At 28.7% G+C, this 25,452-nt stretch overlaps 1 protein-coding gene across 26 annotated transcripts in view; it reads left to right on the forward strand.

Annotated features, from left to right (window-relative positions):
- LOC107443630 (uncharacterized) overlaps window positions 1-25,452 on the forward strand; it is a 143,060-nt gene that overhangs the window by 110,107 nt on the left and 7,501 nt on the right. For 7 of the 26 annotated variants that reach the window (XM_087155901.1, XM_087155900.1, XM_087155907.1 and 4 more), the window contains 14 exons: window positions 3,401-3,451; window positions 5,529-5,606; window positions 6,075-6,143; window positions 6,389-6,484; window positions 6,957-7,025; window positions 7,292-7,366; window positions 7,916-7,990; window positions 8,540-8,614; window positions 9,171-9,245; window positions 9,798-9,872; window positions 10,423-10,497; window positions 11,675-11,749; window positions 15,473-15,541; window positions 17,437-17,508. In XM_087155901.1, coding sequence (XP_087012027.1) covers window positions 3,401-3,451; window positions 5,529-5,606; window positions 6,075-6,143; window positions 6,389-6,484; window positions 6,957-7,025; window positions 7,292-7,366; window positions 7,916-7,990; window positions 8,540-8,614; window positions 9,171-9,245; window positions 9,798-9,872; window positions 10,423-10,497; window positions 11,675-11,749; window positions 15,473-15,541; window positions 17,437-17,508 — 1,029 coding nt within the window. The remainder of the gene's footprint in view (window positions 1-3,400; window positions 3,452-5,528; window positions 5,607-6,074; window positions 6,144-6,388; window positions 6,485-6,956; window positions 7,026-7,291; window positions 7,367-7,915; window positions 7,991-8,539; window positions 8,615-9,170; window positions 9,246-9,797; window positions 9,873-10,422; window positions 10,498-11,674; window positions 11,750-15,472; window positions 15,542-17,436; window positions 17,509-25,452) is intronic. The other 19 variants (XM_087155905.1, XM_087155904.1, XM_087155906.1 and 16 more) reach the window with 19 other exon arrangements.

Below are 25,452 nucleotides of genomic sequence, written 5' to 3' on the forward strand. Positions count from 1 at the left end.
AGGATGTTTTTAAGATTTTCATGCACTCTTAAAGTAATTTAACTATGGGTGATAAAATGTCTTCAGCTCTGGGGATAAATCTTACATAAAAATTAAATATACCTAAATATCTACAAAACTACAAAATAGGGTTAAAGTTGAGGGTCGAGGTAATTTTAAATTGCTTCATTGTGGACACAAATTGGCGGAAGACCATCTTTAGATACTGTGAAGCCTAAAAATTCTAATTATGAAATACCAAATATACATTTAGAAGGTTTAATTGTTAGCCCATAATAGGCAAGTCTAGAAAATGGAGCTTTAGAATGTTTTAAATGGTCTTCTAGAGACTTTGTGGCAATTAATATATCATTGACAAATTGCATTAACACCATCTAAACATCTAGTCACCTCATCATTGAAATCTGCTAAAAAAATTACACAAACTTTTTGTGAAGATCTTCAGAAGCAATCTGAATTTGGTAGATAGCTTTTACTAAATCTATTTGGGAAAAAATAGTTCCGTTCAGCTGACTGGTAAAATCAACAATGCTCAAAATGGGATATTTGATCTTTTTTAGTATGAACATTGAGTGCTCTGAAATCACCGACTGTACGCCAGTCACTGCTGTTCTTTTTCGGAATCATGTGTGGTGGAGAAGCATAGTTACTGTTGGATGAGCGCATGTGACCCAAATCCAACATATTCTGGAATTCCATTGTAACTGTTTTTAGCCTATAACGAATGACAAGGTGTGGTTTGGCATACACAGCTTGGCCAAAAGTATCACTATGATGTTGTACAGAATGTTTAATAATTTGGTCAGCACTTGGAGATTCACTGATGCTAGGATATTAACTTAAAATTTTATAAAAATGTCATTACTTACAGCTGTTTTAATAGAATAAATATCAGAATTCTAAAATACACAATGAGATCTCAAATGAGTTTCAATACCTAATAAGGCACATTTTCTAAGATCTCATTTTAAATTAAAGTAATGCAGGAAATTGATATCTAAAATGGAAGTTGAAACATTGCATTTGTAAAAAGGACGCACAGAGTGTCTTCGTAGGCAGAGCCATTTTTAAGGATGGGCCCTGGCTCAGGACCCATAGTTCTGATGGGGCCCACAAGAAGTCTTACGATCTCCTTTCATTAATTTTTTTTAAAATTCTAACTCATTTATTATTTATAACTTAAGAGGACCCCCAGAGCCCACTTTTTTCATTTTTTAAAAAGTTCGTGAGAATGGGAGTTCGAATTCAGCCGACCGAATAATACCAATGTATAGAATGGTGACTGGTGCATGTTAAATCTGTCGGGGTCATAAACTCCTCCAAGTCCTCATAACAATTCAATACCTCTGGGTACTGATCCAGGAGTTTCCTTGTCTTCTGGATTGGTTTTAAAATTTCAAGGCAACATAGTTAAGCATTGGCTCAAAGTTGAGTCAGTTTTTCAACGGCGATTATAAAAAAAACTAATAATCAAACTGTATTTTCTTGTATTCTTTCTAACTCCTTGCATATTTTCTACACACCTTCATAATTTGATGTTTCTAAGTCTTACAGATTTTGCATTGCAAAGCAAAATGTATGTCTTACAGGAAATTGATTTTGATGATGTGATAGAGGATTCTTCGCGAAAAATATTGTTACCTTAAATTTTCGATAAAAATAATGTATATACACTTTTATAATTAATTTATATGTTTTTTACTCTTAAAATTAAAAATTTTTTAAAAATTATTCAAAATAATTTTTTTTTCTCTAAATTTACTTATAAAGGGCCCCCAGATAATGACAGGCCCAAAGCCCCTATAAACATAAAAACGGCTCTGTTCGTAAGCCTAAATCAATAGATAATAATTTCACTTTATAAACATTAATGGAAGTTCCATGTGCTGCTATTAATTTTAGAATTGGAGCAGACATTTTATCAATTTTTGATCATACATAAATTGCTTTTTCAATCTCTTGCAAAAAAGTGACGAGAAGTTAATGTCAAGGGGTATGTCTCCGCTACTCCTTGCACTGGTCGTTTGACTCCATATAATTACAGGAAGGAGGAATACATTTATGAGCTTCAGAGTTAAATTTTCTATGATACGAACAGAGTTTATTAAAACTGAGGCTTTTCTGCCGAGAATGATTTCTATATTAAATGATGGAAACACTTCTAAATAAAAAGTTATGAACTGGAGTTGGCAAGGAATTAAACCTCGCTAAAAAATTAAAAAACATTTTGCTATTTCTAAATTACTTGGTGTAAAACGGAATGATCATATTTATTAAACACACCCTTTTCATGGAAGAATGAAGAGACAAATTATTTAATGTTTCTTATTTCTTAAAGTTATAAAAAGTAAATGTATACTGAAATAATGCAAGAAACTACAACAGTTTGCTTTGTTTTTTAATTGAGCAAAACATTCTTGAATTTTATTTTGACATTCAAAGTTAACCTCACTAAGTTTAAGAAAACTATCCTTTTCAAATAAGATAATGTTAAAATAATTTACTTTAAAATGTTGTTAATATTTTTTCTTAACTTTAGCACAATTCATAAGATGTAATTATAGCATAATTTGACATTAGATAAATTTCTTAATATGCCTTATTTTGCTTAACAGCAAATAATAAAAATTGAAAATAGTTTAAAAATTTCAAAGCTAAGCTATTTTTAAAATCATCATCACAAAAAATTGTTCTTTTTTCAACTTAAGTTTTTCTGTTTTCGTCATAATTAGACAAGAATGTAAATGCACCATTGAACTGTCACAATTTCATTTATCTCAGAATTCAAAACCGTTAGGCTGAAACTCTTTATTGCTTGACTTATTTAAACTTAGTATTATATTTTTAGAGGTCAGTAGCAAGAATGAGAAAAAGTAATGAAAAGTCCAGTTTACTATCATACTATTGATGCATTAAGTCATATAACCTGATTTAATTTGCTGTAAATAAGAAAAAAATAAGGGTGAAAAGAATAAAATTTACTAAAACATGGCCAAACATATTTTAAATTATACCTGGAATGAAATTTGGAAAATATGTTTTCAAGCAATTTCAATAGGTGGGAGATGTTAACTTGTTTGAAATAATTGGCCTTGTAACTGTTTAACTTTGATTCCTGGTGACATTCCATTGTCTCATTCTACTTCTAAAATTTGAATTACAAATGCAATTTTTTGTTCCCTTCAAAAATGTTTTTAAGGCTAGCAGGAAAAAGAATTGTACTACATTAATCATATAGTAAATTATAACTAATTATTATAAATTTTTACTTAGAGCCTATGATGTATATTCTAAATATACATCTAAATACAATGTATAGTTTGTCATACTAAATTCTCGCTGCCTTCTATTTATTAAATAATTGGACTTTTGAAATTTATTGTTATATTATTTTTTACAGGAAATAAAATCCGAATATGACAAGAAGAAATCTGCAGATTTATTGAGCGAGGTAAGCAAAATATCGTATGAACTAATTCTGTAGTGTTTTTTCAATTGGTTAGTATAGAAATTTTCTTTTGACATGATATTACAAAATGTATCAACAAAAACTTCAAACTTGCTCGTTTGAAGAATAACTTCGTTAAGGATTTGTAGAGCAAATTCTTGATGGTTTTCAAATTGTACTTCTATATAATTGAATTTTCCAATATAAAGAGGCATTTCATATCAAAATTGATTTTGTTGGTTTTATACATTTATTTCTGCTAATAGAATAATAGATTGGGAAATAGTAAGAACGAATGTGCTGAGAACAAACTAATTTATTTCGGGACTACTTGTAAGTGATGAAACTAAAGTTTCTGGGATACTGAAAAATATGAATACTTTCAAATGCAGTATTTAATATGCATGATACTGGATACAAGTGTAATTCAATTTTGAATTTAAGTTATCCAATTCATATTTCCTTTTATAAGGGCCAAATTTAAATTGTTTTATTACTGCATATTTCATTTCTTCAAGTTGCAATTTCAGAATTTATGTATATTTCAAATTCAAATAATTCTCTTCTATGAGAAGTGACCCAACAATTTTTTAAAAAAAAACTTTCTGCAATGGATTATTATATGAATTAGTGATTTTTATTTTTCAACCAATTACTTCATAATTGAATGTTTTTTCTAATGTGATATGTGTAACTAAATGTTTTTTTATTCTATTATTATTCATCTGATACAAAAAGGTTATACTGTGTTTTATTTTTTTTTAAATTATCAAATAATCTTTTAAGTAAATTTTTTTTCAAACTCTTCTGAGATTATTATTTTAAAGTTTTATTTTGAATTACTAGAAATTAGCTATTTCCAGGAATTTTTCTATTTACTGTAAAATGTTTGTATTGTAAATGCAGTGTAGGTGATTTTTTTTTATTCATTCCTTTCTACTTAATATTCATAATTCATTTTTTAAAATTTCTTTTAAAAGTATTGTTAATGTGATAAGAATTGTGAAATTGATTAGAGGGAAATCAATTTGTTATTTTCTTGAAATAAAGATTTAATTTAATTTTAATTTTTGGCAGTTTTTTATTCTCTCTATATGAATTTTTCTTCAGTTATTTTTTTTAGTGTGTTTTACTGTAAGTTCTCACTCTTTCTCCCATTGATCAAAATTTTATATTCAGACATTGCTGTTTTCTTTTAATCTGAATCATAAAATTAACGAATTTTAGATGGAATTAATTACATTAATTTTAAGCAGAATTTTGTAAGAAAAACTTAGATATAAATTGAATTAAAAATCATCTCTTACTAATTTAAGGAATGAAAGCATTTTAGAATTTTTTTATTTGTTGAGATTGAAGAAAAATGGTTCCAAGTATATGCTCTCTTTGTAAGAGTTGAATTATATAGGTAAGGAATTAACGTGTAAACTATGTGTAAACTACATGTAATGTAATAAAAATGTATGATGGTATTATTTTAATTTATTTTGTCAAAGATGTAAATTATGAATTATTTAATAACTGTTAATGTAATAGCGAAGTTAATGCCATTCACCTATTACTGCTTTTGAATAATACATATGCTAATATTATTTCGATTTAAAAGTTCAATTTGTGTTTACTTTTTGTACAATCTAAATATAATGATGCTGTTAAAGTTATAAAAATTTTGGTTATCAGTTAATATTTAATTATTGGATGTTTGAATGACATTTTTTAAACAAATGCTATAAAACTGATAACATAATGGGTGCTATTAATTATAAGTTGTAGAACAAGTAATTCTTTATTCGTAATTCAGTTTTAAACTACTGTCTATATGTATTTTGTCACAGTCTTATATTCTTAATGTGTTTGGTTCCAATGCTCTAATTTTGTTTAAAAAAAATCATTTGAAGAGAAAAGCAATGTTGTGATATAGATAGTCTTGTTATGACTTGATTCAAAATTCTAACTTAACATGGTTTATATAAATGTTCAGAAAAAAGTTATTTATGTAAAGTTTTTAACTTTTCTGTCTTAAATTTTATTCTTAATGTTGGATAAATCTACTTCGCCTGAACTTTGGTTACATAAAAAGCTTTTACAGGAAGAAAACTCTAATGATTCAAATGCAAATAAGAACTCATACCCAGACTCCAGTGATATTATTCCAGAAGTAAGTCTAACTTAAAATATTATTATTAAAATTTGTTCCATTTATGAGCCTGGTGTTCATCATCATATTTCAATTTGTGCTTACTTTTTATACAATCTAAATATAATGATGCTAGAAAGTTGAAGTTTTATAAAAATTTTGCATATTAGTTAATATTTAATTATTGGATGTTTGAATGACTTTTTTAAGCAAATGCTTGTCTATTATGTATTTTGTCACTGTCTTGCATTCTTAAAATGTTTGTTTCCAATGCTCTAATTTTGTTAAAAAAATCATCAAGTGAAAAGTAATGTTGTAATATAGATCGTCTTGTTAAAACTTGACTCAAATTTTTGTCTTCACCTGGTTTATTTAAATGTTCAGACAAAAGTTATTTAATTAAAGCTTTTAACTTTCTCTGAAATTCTAATTTTAATGTTCGATATATCTACTTTGTCTTAACTTTTCTTACATAAAAGGCTTTTGCAGGTAGAAAACTGTAATTTAATTGCAAATGAGAACTCATCATACCCAGAGTGTATTAAGGTGGTTCAAGAGGTAAGTCTAACTTCTAATATTCTTATTAAGATTTGGTGAATTTAGGAGCCTGGTGTTCATCATCATATTTCAATTTGTGCTCACTTTTTTTACAATCTAAATATAATGATGCTAGAATGTTTAAGTTTTGTAAAAATTTAGGATATCAGTTAATATTTAATCAGTTAATATTTAAAAAGTTTTTAACTTTTCTGTCTTAAATTTTATTCTTAATGTTTGATAAATCTACTTTGTCTTCACTTTAGTTACATGAAAGGCTTTTGCAGGAAGAAAACTCTAATGATTTAAATGCAGAGGATAACTCTATATACAACCAAATATACATTAATATTAGTTCAGAAGTAAGTTTAACTAAAAATATTCTTATTAAAATTTGTTAAATTTAAGTGCCTGGTTTTCATCATCATATTTCAATTTGTGCTTACTTTTTTATACAATCTAAATATAATAATGATGCTAGAATGTTGAAGTTTTGTAAAAATTTTGCATATTAGTTAATATTTAATTATTGGATGTTTGAATGACTTTTTTAAGCAAATGCTTGTCTATTATGTATTTTGTCACTGTCTTGCATTCTTAAAATGTTTGTTTCCAATGCTCTAATTTTGTTAAAAAAATCATCAAGTGAAAAGTAATGTTGTAATATAGATCGTCTTGTTAAAACTTGACTCAAATTTTTGTCTTCACCTGGTTTATATAAATGTTCAGACAAAAGTTATTTAATTAAAGCTTTTAACTTTCTCTGAAATTCTAATTTTAATGTTCGATATATCTACTTTGTCTTAACTTTTCTTACATAAAAGTCTTTTGCAGGTAGAAAACTGTAATTTAATTGCAAATGAGAACCCATCATACCCAGAGTGTATTAAGGTGGTTCAAGAGGTAAGTCTAACTTCTAATACTCTTATTAAGATTTGGTGAATTTAGGAGCCTGGTGTTCATCATCATATTTCAATTTGTGCTTACTTTTTTTACAATCTAAATATAATGATGCTAGAATGTTGAAGTTTTGTAAAAATTTAGGATATCAGTTAATATTTAATCAGTTAATATTTAAAAAGTTTTTAACTTTTCTGTCTTAAATTTTATTCTTAATGTTTGATAAATCTACTTTGTCTTCACTTTGGTTACATGAAAGGCTTTTGCAGGAAGAAAACTCTAATGATTTAAATGCAGAGGATAACTCTATATACAACCAAATATACATTGATATTAGTTCAGAAGTAAGTTTAACTACAAATATTCTTATTAAAATTTGTTAAATTTAAGTGCCTGGTTTTCATCATCATATTTCGATTTGTGCTTACTTTTTTATACAATCTAAATATAATAATGATTCTAGAATGTTGAAGTTATGTAAAAATTTTGGATATTTGTTAATAATTAATTATTGGATGTTTGAATGACTTTTTTTAAACAAATGTTAAGAAACTGATAGCATAATGTGTGCTGTTAATTAAAAGTTGTAGAAAAGTAATACTTTATTCAAAATTGAGTTTCAAACTATGGCCTATATGTATTTTGTCACAGTCTTATGTTCTTAATATGTTTGGCTAATTTTGTTTAAAAAAATCATTTCAAGAGAAAAGTAATGTTGTGATATAGATAGTCTTTTATGACTTGACTCAAAATTTTGTCTTAACATGGTTTATATAAATGTTCAGAAAAAAGTTATTTATGTGAAGTTTTTAACTTTTCTGTCTGAAATTGTATTCTTAATGTTTGATAAATCTACTTTGTCTTCACTTTGGTTACATGAAAGGCTTTTGCAGGAAGAAAACTCTAATGATTTAAATGCAAAGGATAACTCTATATGCAACCAAATATACATTGATATTAGTTCAGAAGTAAGTCTAACTTCAAATATTCTTATTAAAATTTGTTAAATTTAGGTGCCTGGTTTTCATCATCATATTTCGATTTGTGCTTACTTTTTTATACAATCTAAATATAATAATGATGCTAGAATGTTGAAGTTTTGTAAAAATTTTAGATATTAGTTAATAATTAATTATTGAATGTTTGAATGACTTTTTTTAAACAAATGTTGAAAAACTGATGACATAATGTGTGCTGTTAATTAAAAGTTGTAGAAAAGTAATAATTTATTCAAAATTCAGTTTTAAACTATGGCCTATATGTATTTTGTCACAGTCTTATGTTCTTAATATGTTTGGCTTTTTTTGTTTAAAAAAATCATTTCAAGAGAAAAGTAATGTTGTGATATAGATCGTCTTTTATGACTTGACTCAAAATTTTGTCTTAACATGGTTTATATAAATGTTCAGAAAAAAGTTATTTATGTAAAGTTTTTAACTTTTTTGTCTTAAATTTTATTCTTAATGTTTGATAAGTCTCCTTTGTCTTCACTTTGGTTACATAAAAGGCTTTTGCAGGAAGAAAACTCTAATGGTTTAAATGCAAAGGATAACTCTATATGCAACCAAATATACAGTGATATTAGTTCAGAAGTAAGTCTAACTTCAAATATTCTTATTAAAATTTGTTAAATTTAGGTGCCTGGTTTTCATCATCATATTTCGATTTGTGCTTACTTTTTTATACCGTCTAAATATAATAATGATGCTAGAATGTTGAAGTTTTGTAAAAATTTTGGATATTAGTTAATAATTAATTATTGGATGTTTAAATGACTTTTTTTAAACAAATGTTAAAAAACTGATAACATAATGTGTGCTGTTAGTTAAAAGTTGTAAGAAAGTAATACTTTATTCAAAATTCAGTTTTAAACTATGGCCTGTATGTATTTTGTCACAGTCTTATGTTCTTAATATGTTTGGTTCCAATGCTCTAATTTTGTTAAAATAAATCATTTCAAGAGAAAAATAATGTTGTTATATAGTCTTGTTATGACTTGACTCAAAATTCTATCTTAACATAATTTATGTAAATATTCAGAAAAAAGTTATTTATGTAAAGCTTTTAGCTTTTCTGTCTAAAATTTTATTCTTCATGTTTGATATATCTACTTTGTCTTGACTTTGGTTACATGAAAGGCTTTTGCAGGAAGAAAACTCTAATGATTTAAATACAAAAAAGAAATCATTATACATCCCAGAATGCAGTGATATTAGTTCCGAAGTAAGTCTAACTTCAAATATTCTTATTAAAATTCGTTAAATTTAGGAGCCTGGTGTTCACCATCATATTTCGATTTTTGCTTATTTTTTATACAATTTCAATATGATGATGCTAGAATGTTGAAGTTCTGTAAACATTTTGGATATTAGTTAATATTTAATTATTGGATGTGTGAATGACTTTTTTTAAAGAAATGCTAAAAAACTGATAACATAATGTATGCTGTTAATTCAAAGTTGTAGAAAAGTAATTAATTATACAAAATACAGTTTTAAACTACTGCCTTTATGTATTTTGTCAAAGTCTTATGTTCTTAATATGTTTGGTTCCAATGCTCTAATTTTGTTAAAATAAATCATTTCAAGAGAAAAATAATGTTGTGATATAGTCTTGTTATGACTTGACTCAAAATTCTATCTTAACATGGTTTATATAAATGATCAGAAAAAAGTTATTTATGTAAAGCTTTTAGCTTTTCTGTCTAAAATTTTATTCTTCATATTTGATATATCTACTTTGTCTTGACTTTGGTTACATAAAAGGCTTTTGCAGGAAGAAAACTCTAATGATTTAAATACAAAAAAGAAATCATTATACATCCCAGAATGCAGTGATATTAGTTCAGAAGTAAGTCTAACTTCAAATATTCTTATTAAAATTTGTTAAATTTAGGAGCCTGGTGTTCACCATCATATTTCGATTTTTACTTATTTTTTTATACAATTTAAATATGATGCTAGAATGTTGAAGTTCTGTAAACATTTTGGATATTAGTTAATATTTAATTATTGGATGTGTGAATGACTTTTTTTAAGGAAATGCTAAAAAACTGATAACCTAATGTATGCTGTTAATTCAAAGTAGTAGAAAAGTAATTAATTATTCAAAATTCAGTTTTAAACTACTGTGTTTATGTATTTTGTCACAGTCTTATGTTCTTAATATGTTTGGTTCCAATGCTCTAATTTTGTTAAAATAAATCATTTCAAGAGAAAAATAATGTTGTGATATAGTCTTGTTATGACTTGACTCAAAATTCTATCTTAACATGGTTTATATAAATGATCAGAAAAAAGTTATTTATGTAAAGCTTTTAGCTTTTCTGTCTAAAATTTTATTCTTCATGTTTGATATATCTACTTTGTCTTGACTTTGGTTACATAAAAGGCTTTTGCAGGAAGAAAACTCTAATGATTTAAATACAAAAAAGAAATCGTTATACATCCCAGAATGCAGTGATATTAGTTCAGAAGTAAGTCTAACTTCAAATATTCTTATTAAAATTTGTTAAATTTAGGAGCCTGGTGTTAAAAATCATATTTCGATTTTTACTTATTTTTTTATACAATTTAAATATGATGATGCTAGAATGTTGAAGTTCTGTAAACATTTTGGATATTAGTTAATATTTAATTATTGGATGTGTGAATGACTTTTTTTAAGGAAATGCTAAAAAACTGATAACATAATGTATGCTGTTAATTCAAAGTTGTAGAAAAGTAATTAATTATTCAAAATTCAGTTTTAAACTACTGTGTTTATGTATTTTGTCACAGTCTTATGTTCTTAATATGTTTGGTTCCAATGCTCTAATTTTGTTAAAATAAATCATTTCAAGAGAAAAATAATGTTGTGATATAATCTCAGGGGTCTGTCCAGACATTTTGTGAAAGGTCCGTTTTTGCAAAATTGTGAAAAAATTACTCATAATTTGTGAATATAAAATAAACGTTAAGTCACATTCTTTCAACCAGGGTCCGCTTTTGTGAATTTGTGCAAATAGGGTCCGTTATTGCAAAAAAACTTTTTCAAGGAGTTTTTAAATTGTAAAGACATACAAGATTATGCTGAACACTGTAAAATTATAATAAATAAAAAAAAATTGAATTTTCAAAAATAAACAGCAATTGCTGCAACTAAATGAGAGGGGCAACATACAAATATTTCGTATTTAGCTTTTACTGCTGAACGCAGAATATTTATTTCGAACGAATAAAGGAAGAAGCGTTTATCGAAGGAAGGAGAGTCTGTCGAAGACAAAACTTAGTTTGTTTACATCTGTCTCCCCCCCCTGGGAAGGTTTTATTCGATTAGCAAAACAATAATGAAGATAAACAAATTTGTGAAGGGTCCGATTAAAAGATAAATTATTTTGTGAAGGGTCCGTTTTTAAGTTAAAATATTTTGTGAAGGGTCCGTTGTTATGAAAAGATATTTTGTGAAGGGTCCGTTAACGAACCAAAATTTCTTTTAAACAGACCCCAGAGTCTTGTTATGACTTGACTTAAAATTCTATCTTAACATGGTTTATATAAATGTTCACGAAAAAGTTATTTATATAAAGTTTTTAAATTCTGTCTAAAATTTTATTCTTAATGTTTGATATATCTACTTTGTCTTGACTTTGGTTACATAAAAGGCTTTTGCAGGAAGAAAACTCTAATGATTTAAATACAAAAAACAAATCATTATACATCCCAATATGCAGTGATATTTTTCCAGAAGTAAGTCCTTAAAATATTCTTATTAAAATTTGTTCAATTTATGAGCCTGGTTTTCATCATCATATTTCAATTTGTGCTTATTTTTTATGCTATCTAAATATAATGAAACTAGTATGTTGAAGTTTTGTAAAAATTTTGGATATTAGTTAATATTTAATTACACAACCTTGCGATGAAAAAAATACAAGAGATCTGATATGCTGAAAGGAATACAATAATGAAAATTTTCCATCACATCCCATATTTTTGAAAAATTCAATTTTACTGAATTTTTTTATGAACATTTACCATAAATTGTTTTTCATTTTCGAATTAATTCTCTTCTTGCAGGACCAGCATTCTTCTTTGGTAAAATCTGCAAAAGTACCCCTCTATGACATCTTTCTCTCACTGTCCCTCTCTCTGTCACAATATCTCTCGACCATTGATGTCACAAAAATTCTTATCTTGGTTCGCTAACCTTTCAGGAATACTAGCAAGGGTAATCGGGAGTAATTTTTTGGAAGTATTTTTAACGTCTGCTTTTTTCTGTACGTTTTGTGAAACCTGGCTTCGAGTTCGAGACATTGTGAAAATTTCCCAGATGACTTTTGTTACATATGCGGTGAACATAGTGTTGTTAAAAATTGCATGAGGAGCATTACAGACTATTCGTAAGACAACTTTATCTTGCATATTTTTAGCATGAAACTCGGGCATCAGGCCAAATCGTGGGCTCCTCATAAAGTCTGTGTGATATACGCTTATGGCTCCAAGGAAAGAAGACTGCCTTATGGTTTGGAATTCCTATGACATGAAGGGAGCCTAAAAACCACTTCGATGATTGTTATTTTCGTTCCTGCCATGTTCGTGGCTATAACCGGAAAAATCAAAGGCTTATCTTATCTTGATAACATTCCATCAGCCATACGCCACGTTCCTCATGGACCTGATGTGGTTGTGCCTCCAACTGAATTGCCAGCCATCTCTTCAGAGTCTTCAGACTAGGAACATCCTGAAGTTCAAGGCTCCGATATCGAATATAAGCCATCTGTAGCCAGTTTCCTCTTTCCTTCTTTCAGGTTAAACTTAATGATCTGTCTAGATATCTGGGCCTTTCGAAAGAGGCAGTTGAATAATTGTTAGGCATCAGACTGAAAGAAAAAAACCTATTGGCCAAAGGAACATCTTTTTATTGGTGCCGGAATCGAGAAAAAGAATTTATTAAGTACTTTGATGAAGAGGAAAACTTGGTCAATTGTTCTGATGTTCCTGTAGTGATGAGCAAATTTAATGCCAACTACGATAAAGATGAGTGGAGGCTGTTTATGGATTCATCTAAAAGAAGACCAGGGCTGATTGTGCTCCGGAAAAAATCCGGATTTCCGGAATTTTCACTAACAGTGATCCGGAAGTTTCCGGAGATCGAAGGTCCAGACGTTTCAAAAAATCATTGATCACGGAAGTTTCAGGAAATCAAATTTTCGAAGGTGGAACTTAAAAACACAGTTTATTTTATTTGTTTGTAAGGGAGAGCCGGAGAGATACTTTATAAGCTTATATTCATGATTAATATTCCATTTTTTATCAGCAAATAGTTATTATAATCATAAACTCAAGAAAGAAAGACATATTGGTAAATTTCAATTACTTCTTCAGGTCATCATAGATATGTGTAAAATTTTAAATATATTTTAAGTAAGCTAAGAAATATTGAGAAAAAGGAAAAAAACCTTGTTTAAATTTCTTTCTAATTTTTCAATTTAAACTGTTTTTTTTTTTTTTTTTAAACTCAAGAAATTTTCCGGAATTTCGACTTGGGCTCACAATCACCCCTGGAACACTGAAAGCTGTCCTTCTTCATCATAAGAGCCAGTATGCATCTATACTGGTTAGACACTTGGTATATTTAAAATAATGCTATGAAAACCTAGCTCTCGTTCTGGACAAAATAAAATATATTGACCACAGTTGAACCATTTGTGGTGATTGGAAAGCTATCTCCATGCTTCTTGTTCAACAAGGTGGATTTACAAAGTTCTCATGTTTCATTTGGGAGTGGGACAGCCAGGACAAAACTCACCATTGAATCAAAAAAGACTGACTGAAAAGATAAAATCTTGACCCAGACTCAAAGAATATTATTTGAAACAGCTTAGTTGATTCAAAAGAGTATTGCTACCCCCTCTAAACATAAAATTAGGTGTAATGAAGCAGTTTGTTAAAAAAGATGACGATTGTTTCAAATACCTGTGCAATAAATTTCCAGGTTTTATCCAAGTTAAAAAAGGGAATCATTGTAGGTTCAGATGTCCGCAAATTCATGAAGCATAAAGCTACTGAGACTAACATGGCCACGAAAGAAAAAGAAGCTTGGGCTGCCTTCAAAAATGTTGTCAGTAAATTTCTGGGTAACTACTAGGATCCTGACTATAAAGCATTTGTAATGAAAAGGCTGGACAAATTAAAAACTTTGGACTTTGGAAGGAAAACTTTGGAAGGAACTTTGGAAAAACTTTGGGAACTTTGGAAAAACTTTGGAAGGAAATGCATTTTGACACTCCACGAGTGTCAAAATGCATTTCCTTTACTCACATGGTCTTTTTCCTCGAAAATGTGGGAGCAGTCAGCGAAGAACAAGGTGAAATGTTCCATTAAGATATCAGAGATAGGGAGCTTAAATATCAGGGAAGCGAGGACAAAAACATGCTCGACGACTACTGTTAGATGCTAAATCGAGATAGGCCTGAGATTAAGCATAAAAGAAGAGCACCGAAGATAAGTTTTAGTGAAAAATGAGCATGTACTTATATAGAAACGTTTTTCTTTTGTTTTGTTTTTTGTTTCAAACTTGCGTGTACACATACACAATGTTTTCTATTCTTGGTCAATCATTTATTTTACGTAAGTTACTTTAATGAAAACAAATTAAAATGGTATGTTGGTGATTTTCTTCTAGAAACTGATGTAAAAAGTTTCAATTCAAGGAACTTATTGTTTTTTCTCTCTACCAGAGGTGAGTTGTACGATCTGGCAACCGTATTTTTCATTCATTTTAACCTACAAAAAATTAGCCGGTCGATCAAAAATTAGTTTACCTTCACAAGAATTAATTTAAATAGATTCAAATGAAAAAAGAAAAACAGTTACCATATAGTACATGCACAATGGTTTGTGTGAATTCCTTTCCAAATAGGATTTTAGTAAAAACATTAATATCGATTTTACAAAAAATTCTGACGTGATAGTGGTAAATAAAGGTCATTTTCGGAATCAGCACATCAAATAACATATAAATCAACAATAACTTCTCTTGTATTTTTCAAAAACTTCAATTTCGCAGGTTTCTGTTATTGGCTGTATGAATGACTTTTTTTAAACAAATGCTAAAAAACTGATAACATAATGTGTGCTGTTAATTAAAAGTTGTAGAAACGTGATTCTTTATTCAAAATTCAGTTTTAAGCTACTGTCTATATGTATTTTGTCACAATCTTATATTCTTAATATGTTTGGTTCCAATGCTCCAATTTTGTTTAAAAAAGTCATTTCAAGAGAAAAGTAATGTTGTGATATAGATAGTCTTGTTATGACTTGACTCAAAATTCCGTCTTCACGTGGTTTATATAAATGTTCAGACAAAAGTTATTTTTGTAAAGCTTTTAAATTTTGCTTAAAATTTTATTTTTATTGTTCAATAAATCTGCTTTGTCTTCACTTTGCTTACATAAAAAGCTTTTACAGGAAGAAAGCTGTAATGATTCAAACGCAAATACGAACTCATACCCAGACTCTAGTGATATTTTTCCTGAAGTAAGTCTAAATTAAAATATTTTTATTAAAATTTGTTCAATTTATGAGCCTGGTGTTCATCATCATATTTCAATTTGTGCTTACTTTTTATCAGGGTTGGCAGGTTTTTGACATGTGACAGTTTTTGACAGTTTAAACCATGGTTTAAACCGTCACGTCAAAAACCTCACTGTCAAAAATGTCGAAAACCTATATTCATATGTGAAATTTAATTAATACATAAAATTTATATATTTTTTATAAAGGATAGTGTTTCTAAATATGTTCTAGAAAAAATAAATTTAAAATTTTGAAGAAACACTTATATTTTGAATAGTAACCAAAATCTTGTACTTTTGAAAGCTCACATCTTTTGTAATATTATGTATTCATTTTCATGTGTTATTGAAAATCTGCAGTGATATTATTAAGAAATTTATTTATAACCAAATTTAGTGTATAGTATAGATTATACTAAAAATTAGACATTTTTAAAGATAAACATTAGCAGTTTTGTACATTAGACATCTTTTAAAGAAAAATCTTTTTAATATTCTTTTAAATCTTCTTAATAATCTTTTTAACATAAGCCAATACAAATTTAAGTGCTTTCTGTTAAATACACAGAGTAGTTAGTGGCGATTTACAGTATATTCAGCCTATTCATTTACTATGCTGAAAATTTAGTTTATCCAAATACTTGTGAATTTCATTTTGCTGAATACTATATAGTTTTGTTGAATATCTAAATATTCAGCTGTTGAATAATTACTTCTTGCTTTCAAGATATGCATTATTTGTATTCTTAATACAAGTGGGGGGAAAAAATTAAGAGGTAAAAATTGTTTTAAAATGATAAGTGTAATAATTATAAATAAATATAATAAACAATATGAATTATATTTATCATTATTCCTATATATAACTACTTTTAAATTCAAATTAACATACTGGATAATAAAGATATTCGGTATAACATTAAAAATTTTTTTCATACACTTGTATCAAGTTTGTATTTATACAACATAACTTGTAAGTTCCTTATAAATATTAGTTATATGTTCCTTATATGTCAAAAATGCATAGTAATAAACTTTTAATTTTCTTAAGTATCAAAAAAAAAATTTTTTTTTTTCAAAATATAAATATTTAAAAAAAATTTGTGCAAAATTTTTCTGCACATGCATTTGAATATAAAATTCTGAGATTTTAAATCTGTTATTTTACCTTAATTTTATATAAAAAATATTTTAAAACCTGCTGATTACCTATAGTATAATTAAATTTCAATTTAATGCATGGCAACTGTTGGTAGTTTTGAAGTTTATATATTTTCTTGGCAAACTTTAGTTTTAGACATTTTTGACGGGTTTTTGACGGTTTAAACCAGTATTATACCCTTGTCATGTCAAAAACCACTTTTTGACGTCAAAAACCCAACCCTGCTTTTTATACAATCTAAATATAATGATGCTAGAATGTTGAAGTTTTGTAAAAATTTTGGATATTAGTCAAAATTTAATTATTGTATATTTGATTGACTTTTTTTAAACAAATGCTAAAAAGCTGATAGCATAATGTGTGCTGTTAATTAAAAGTTGTAGTAAAGGGATTCCTTATTCAAAATTCAGTTTTAAGCTACTGTCTATATGTTTTTTGTCACAGTCTTATACTCTTAATATATTTGGTTCCAAGGCTCCAATATCATTTAAAAAAATCATTTCAAGAGAAAAATAATGTTGTGATATAGATAGTCTTGTTATGACTTGATTCAAAATTCTCTCCTAACATGGTTTATATAAATGTTCAGAAGAAAGTTATTTATGTAAAGCTTTTAAATTGTGTCTAAAATTTTATTTTTAATGTTCGATAAATCTTTTTTGTCCTATTTTCGCTTATATAAAAGGCTTTTGCAGGTTGAAAATTATAATGCATCAAAATCAAATGAGAACTCATCATACCCAGAATTCATTGATGTTATTCGAGAGGTAAATCTAACTTCAAATATTTTTATTAAAATTTGTTAAATTCAGGAGCCTGGTGTGCATAAGAGATGAATATATTTGTAATAAAATTTTTACTTACTGTTACTGAAGAAACGAATGTACAGTCTGCAAAAAAAAAAAAAGATATCACCCTGAATAACGTTTGTTCTAATGATCGGATTTTCTCGTACTAAGGGGCAATCTTGATCTTTCTTGGGGGTGACCTTAAATATGCAAATTATTTAGTGCTAACTATTGATTAAATCCCAAAATCGGACACAAAAACTTACTTTCTCTGTATAAGCTTATATATTTCTTAAACATATTTGGATTCTTAACTTTTAAATTATAGGGGGTAGCCGTAATCTGGGAAATATGGCCCCCATAGTTTGGTCAGGAGAGCAATCCAAAGTTCGGACCCATTTAATGTTAATTTCACTTTTTGTGTTTATAGTCATATTTTTAAAACTAATTATGCAATTAAAAAAAATTTCACTCACTTATAAAACTTATTTACCCAAAGATAATTTCATGCAAAAAATAATTTTTATGAATTATTTATTATTTTTTGTAATTTAATTGAAGTGAAAAAATATTGAATCATGAGGTATGAATTTTTTTATACCATATTAATCTACCTATTTTTCTATTGCAAAATCTGAAGTTTGAACTGTTTTTATTTAGTAGAAGGTGAGAAAAATTAAATGTAATTATTTTTAAAAAAATAATTTGGTGACAATGAAGAAATATTTCGTTAGATGAAAAAATCCTCGTACGACATAAAAAAGTAGAGACAACATAAAAAAACCCAAATAATGTCTGATATAAAGTTCATGTATTCAAATTCTCAAAGCTTAGAAAATCATCTGTAATTTATAAATTGATTGAAATTTTCATTGCAAAGGTGATTTTAAAAGAAAAAAATCTTTGCTTTTTAGACAAAAATCAGCTTAAAAATTGTCAATCGCCTAGACACTTTGAGTTATTTTCTATTAACTATTATTTACTGCGAGACTCATTAACTGCTTATTAACTCTGTGAGAAATCACAGAACATTATTTCAATTTTTTAATAGTTTAAAATTTGTTTCTTAGCAACCAAGTAAAATTAAGTATTTTTCTTTTGAATTAGTCTATGGGTTATCTTAAAATATTCATTTGCTGTGGCGACTTTACTTGGCCGTTATCAGGGGCTATCGCCAAATATATAAATCTTTGTCGAACCAATTTACGACCCAAATTTTTCGAAATTTTGTCTATTCCCCCAATTTCAAGGATCAGGATTCCAAATATGTAAAAAAAAAATATGTTTATTCAGAGGAAGTACGTTTTTGTGTCTGATTTCGTAACTTAATTAATAGTTAGCACTAATTAATTAACATATTTGAGATCACCCCCAGAAACCATTAAGACTGACACTTAGTTCGTGAAAATCCGATCATTAGAACAAAAGTTATCCAGGGTGATATAATTTTTTTTTTGTACTGTACCTTATATTGAATAGTCTTATTTGTCATAGTTTGTTATTATATTTTTTGTCATTGTTTGAAAAGTGCATTGTACATTGTGCTGCAATTGTGTGTACAGAAGATGTGAAGATAGCAATAGTCTGAGGCATCTATCCGAAAAGAACATACAAGTTCTAAATCCATATTATTTTTAACTTATTAAATTTTTTAACAAACAAATATTTGACTCTGTCAAAATATTTTATGAAGAAACTACAATTTTCAAATAATATTAATCACATAGATTTAGGTCATTAATATTTAAATGGACTTTATGTTTAGGAAAAACATAATGATTTTTTGGAAATAATAAATTTTTACTATGGAAAAATTTCAAAATAAATTTATTTAAAAATGAATTTGATATATGAATTTAGATTTGTCTAAATATTTCTTTTCTTTTCATTTCTTTGTTTTTTAATTAGTTAAGTATTTTTTACCTTCTTTGTAGCTTCCAGTTATTACACTACCCTTTTTATGGGAATCTTATGCAGGAATTAGTCCCAGGATTTTACACTCCTCACCTCTGCATGCCACTGCTATAGCAGCAGAACATCTTTTTCACCAATCTGGTTTAACTCTTAGGTTTAGTCCTAGCTTTTTTTTCTGGTGTAGACTTTCCAGTATCAAAACAGTTTTCCTTATGATAATTTTGAACTGCTAATTTTTAGAAGATCTAAAATTCATCCTGTGATTTTTTTTAAACCAGGTTAATTACAGGAATCATATACCTCAGGGAAAACTCAGGGGATTTAAATTAGCTAGAAAAGCTCAGGGTGAATAAAGAAAATTGCTAAAAACCTAGAAAAATTTAAAACTGGAAGAAATTGAAATTTTGGGATTTTTTTTCTAAGAAATTTTTTTAAAGGAAAAACAATTTTTTAATTGAACCCCTTTTGCAAAGTTTTTAACTTTCTGACATAAATGTGTCATTAACCAAACCATTTTTATTGATATGGCAATTTAGCTTACAAAAAAGCCTTCATTGAAACTTTAATTTTTTTTACTTTCGTGTTTGAATAAGTAATAATAATAAATAAGTAAGTTGAATAATTAATAAGTAATGAGTGGAAATGTATAACTAAATGGTTATTTTTAAAAGAGAATTTCTGTCCTTAGATATTTTAAAATTGTATTAAATGCTCTAAATTATATTCTAAAAAGGTTTGGAAAAATGTAAGTTTTTTGAAAATTACATATAGCTTTCTTAAAGTTGATGTAATATTTGTCATAATATATCTGTTTGCATTTTTAATATTGAGAGCACAAATAAGTTTCTGCTGTTTTCTATAAAAAATTAGCAGTTTATTGTGAAAAAAACTGTTCATTATCTTTTATTCAAAGTATTTTCCATTACTAGACTCTACATTTTCCATCTTTCTGAGAGCATTCCAATACCACATCAGAATAACTCTTCATCTTTCAAGGATATTCACAAATCGACCCATTTCTTGCTTTCTCTAAATGATGTAAATTTCTGCTCAGACAGATCATGTGCCATCAACTAGAATAGGTGATAATCTGGAAGGGCAAGGTCTAGCAAATACGATGGGGTAGGACTTACCATTGAAGTGTTTCCAAATAGCAAAATCAATTTGCATGCAAAATTGGTGTTAAATGTCTCTTGTCTTCAGTTCCTATGGAACCCAATTTCCTTGTATTTGGATCATTCCCAACGATTTTAAACATTGTGAAATTGTTTGCTGAGTCACTTATAATGCAAGTGCAAGTTTTTTTTGCGTTTGAAGTGAATCTTCCAATTCCTTGTCTTTGTACAATTTCCACCTTCCAATGCGTTCTTCGTCCTCCACTTCAAACTCACCGCTTTTTAAACTTCTAAAACCACTCAAGACAACTTCTCTTACTTTGAGCAGCCTCACAATAGGCTTCTCCGAGCAATCGATGCGCCTCTGCTGCAGATTTCTTCAAATTAAAGAAGTAAATCATAAGTTCCACAAATGACCTCCTTTTGGCCTAAAACGTGGCATTTTTGCAATTACATAGTGCTAATACGGAATCACTAATACTTTAAGGTTATGTTGTTGTAAGATGATGAACAAACTTTCAACACCAGACAATTTCTACATAACTTCTTCTGGTAGTGTCACCTTGTGACGAACGGCAGGAACTTATTTGTACACCCAATATTACAGTAGGTTTAGGTCATAAAAGTCTTAGCCCACCCCCAAAGGTGTATACGAGTACACTGAAGAACTCGGTGCGAGTACAAAACTGCAGAAAGTACAAGATAGTGGCATGAGTGCCTTCACTCTTGCCAACAGCAAAGCCTTGCATCAGAAGGGAGCACCAGAAGCTCAAATCGTGGCATACCGGGTTAAAGCCAGTGGGCAAAACCTCCTCAGAAACCCAGCACCTCGGGTGTCCCACTCACCCGTATAACATATTTCATAGTGCTAATACGGAATCACTAATACTTTAAGGTTATGTTGTTGTAAGATGATGAACAAACTTTCAACACCAGACAATTTCTACATAACTTCTTCTGGTAGTGTCACCTTGTGACGAACGGCAGGAACTTATTTGTACACCCAATATTACAGTAGGTTTAGGTCATAAAAGTCTTAGCCCACCCCCAAAGGTGTATACGAGTACACTGAAGAACTCGGTGCGAGTACAAAACTGCAGAAAGTACAAGATAGTGGCATGAGTGCCTTCACTCTTGCCAACAGCAAAGCCTTGCATCAGAAGGGAGCACCAGAAGCTCAAATCGTGGCATACCGGGTTAAAGCCAGTGGGCAAAACCTCCTCAGAAACCCAGCACCTCGGGTGTCCCACTCACCCGTATAACATATATATATATTGAAATATTTTAGGTTTTTTCTCTTATGAAGCCAATAGCTCAAGACCAGTTATTGTTATTTCGATAAATACACAATTTCAGGCGAACTTAGGTTTAAAATACTGGAATACTTTATTGTCCAATTGAGGACAGGGTTAGAAAAAAATGAGTTTTTTTTATAAAAAAAAAACCCTGTAAAACCAGATTTTCTTATGATTAAACTAGTTTTTTTAATTTATTTAAAGCAAAAAGGTTGAATAACATGTTAAGCCCAATATTAAAAGTAATTTAACTATTAAAAAGTTTTTCAGAGATCTTTTAATCTATTGATTAATATTTTCATGAAGAATACAAACAAAAATATTCACCTTTGTTCATAAACATGTGAACATAATGAAAAATATATAACGACTAAAACCCTTGAATAATTTTTACAACTCTACGTAACAAGCAAATTAATATTTAATACCTTAACTATTTTTTAATAGGATTAAACCTATACGTAAAAATTAGTTTACTAGTTTACTTCCTTGATAGTTAGTATATAAAGAAATGTCACAATTCAGAATTATTTATTTTAATCTCCTTATTTAAGTAGTATACAACTAGTAGATTTAACATCAATTAATTGTTCTAAGTTAAACATTTGTTTTTATTTAATAAATCAATACAAATTCTAATATGAGTCAGATATTCAAGGCAATGTAATTTTTTAATTAAAAATATTTAAAATTCATAGAATGGGGAAAAGAAATGTAAAAGAAAAATTAACTGCATAAATATAAACATATAAAATAGTAAAAGTACATTTTTGTAAGAGTTAAAAAAATAAGGAATAAAGTATTTTTTTAACATGGTGGAGTTTTAAATTTAACAGCATTCTTATTAACGTATTGCAGCATTAAATAAATAAGAAAAAATACTTTATATATATAATTCTTTTTAATGAATTAAATATTTTTCTTTAACATTTTTTTAAAAATATTATTAAAAATGTAATATGGAAATTACAATAGAGAATATAAACATGCTCCATAAATACAATGGAAATTTATTTAAACTGGTGGCAAAAACAGGGATGAGATTTTTCCACTTTTTTAACTTTTGCCTCTCGAATTTCAGCCTTTTTATCAAAAACTCTGATTCTCTAATAGTTTTTTTTCATAAATATTCTGCTTTTTCTAAAAATTCAGTTGTTGAAATAAAATAATTATATTTATTTCCGATTATAAACGGAAAAGTCAAACTGTGTCATAGCTGCTAACTCTTCCGCATTTTTACTTGTTTTAGCTATTTCCTCTGCTTTTGGCTTTTGCATACAGAAAATAAAGTTTTCCGTATTTTTATGTGTCCGCCAGCAAACTCAAATTTGCGTAATTCTGATGTCGCTACTTCCAGTTTGCTAGCACGAAAGCAAACAAAATAATAAAAAATAGCGGATTTGCGCTGAAAATATTTCTTAGCTCATTCAACTAATCTTGTGAATTTTTATTTATTATTGCTAAACAAAAACAATACAAACTAGCCTTTTAAAAATTCTAAGTCCAGAATCTGCTAATATCTAGATTCTTATTCAAGCGATTTTAATATCAAACATCAAATTTTGTATTTACCTGATTTAAAAGTTGTGTATTTCGACTCTAATTCATGCGATTTAAATATGGTTCATTGTTATTTTTATTTACAAGATTTAAAAATCCAATATCACAATTTTACTATCAAACATCGATTTTTGTATTTACCTAGTTTAAAAGTTGCACTTTGTGATTCATATGATTCGTATTCAAGCGATTTAAAATTTATGCATCGTGAGTTGTATTTACGAATTACACATCATGATTTGTGTTTTCGCATTTTTTAAATTGGATATAGAGTTTCATGTTCGCATAGTTTAAAAGCCACATATCAGGATTCACATTCTCTCAATTTAAAATCAAATGTTGCTATACTTATTCACACAATTTTAAAATCAGGCATGTGATTCATATTTATGTGATTAATATTCATACAATTTTAAACTTAATCATCAGGATTTATAATCACATGGTTTAAAAGTTTGAAAATAGCACTTTTCTTGTCAAATTTTTGAACATCATAGCTACTTCATATTATATATATATATATATATATATATATATATATATATATATATGTATGTATGTCACGGCGAAAGGCCAAAATCGGTGGCTGTTGACTTTCACCAGTGAATGTTGACAAACACCAAATACGTCGGTGAAAGATCGAATATTTCATTACATTCTTGTACATTCGGAACTTCACCGGTGTGTGTTGACAATCACAGACATGCTTTGGTGAATGTCCAAAATATTTATTACATTCGATTTGATATGAATTTATTCGTGGATATAATTACATTTATTCGATATTTTAACCCTACACTGATGTTTTTTTAAGGTTAAGTGCCACTGCCCGGTATACCCTACACTGATGTTTTTTTAAGGTTAAGTGCCACTGCCCGGTATACCCTATACTGATGTTTTTTAAGGTTAAATGCCACTGCCCGGTATACATTTGCCCGGTATACCCTACACTGATGTTTTTTTTAAGGTTAAGTGCCACTGCCTGGTATACATTTGCCCAATACTCCAAACACTGATGTTTCTTCTAATCTATCGTCAGTAAGTATTAAAATATAGAATAAATATATCAAATAAATATAATAATATTAAGGAATAAATTAATATAAAATTGGATATAACATATATTTCGGACATTCACCAAAGCGACTATGTGAATGTTGACATTCACCGGTGAATTTCGACATTCTCCAGATTTCGGTCATTCGCCGTAACATATATACACTGGTTATCATAAATTAAGGAAAAATCACAAAAATAGCGATAACTCTTTCAAAAGTAAGCCAAACCGTGCAAAATTTGCATATGTTGTCCACTAAGAGTAGCTGAGTAAAATTGCAATATGCAAATTAGTGGCGCTGCACTCGGCTTACGTCATCTGCCTGGAGCATAAAAGTCCAAGTTTGAGAGAAAGCACACAAATTTTACTGTGATTGCGACATTGAAAATCTGAGATAGCCAATTCGTAATAATGACCTCTAGGCATCATTTGCCTGAAGAACTACGATGGAGAGCCATCGGGAGACTAGAGGCAGGGCAGAGTCAATCAGAAGTGGCCAGATGGCTAAATGTGAGTCCATCTGTGGTTCATAGACTTTGGAGGCAATTTCAAACCACAGATTCGGCATCTAGGAGGTTCAGTCAAGGACGGCCAACTGTTACGACCAGTGCCGATGACCGATATTTGACATTAAGTGCACGCAGGAATAGAACCGCTACTCCGACACATCTTAGATCCTCTCTTGCTGCAGCCACCGGAAGGTTGGTGTCAACGTCAACTGTGCGCAGAAGGCTCCACGAAGGTGGTCTGTATGCGAGACGACCAGCCATTTGCGTGCCGCTCACATCACGCCATAGGAGAGACCGTTTGCAGTGGGCCCGACAACATGTCCACTGGACGTCAGATCAATGGAGGCCTGTTCTCTTTACGGATGAGTCCAGGTTTAGTCTAGAAAGTGACAGTAGACGTTATTTGATATGGAGAGAACCTGGGACCCGTTATCATCCATCAAACATCCGTGAAAGAGATGCATACGGAAGAG

This window comes from Parasteatoda tepidariorum, chromosome 12 (genome assembly GCF_982258835.1).
Source record: "Parasteatoda tepidariorum strain Cologne lab strain chromosome 12, Ptep-v5.0, whole genome shotgun sequence".
Lineage (NCBI taxonomy): Eukaryota > Metazoa > Arthropoda > Arachnida > Araneae > Theridiidae > Parasteatoda > Parasteatoda tepidariorum.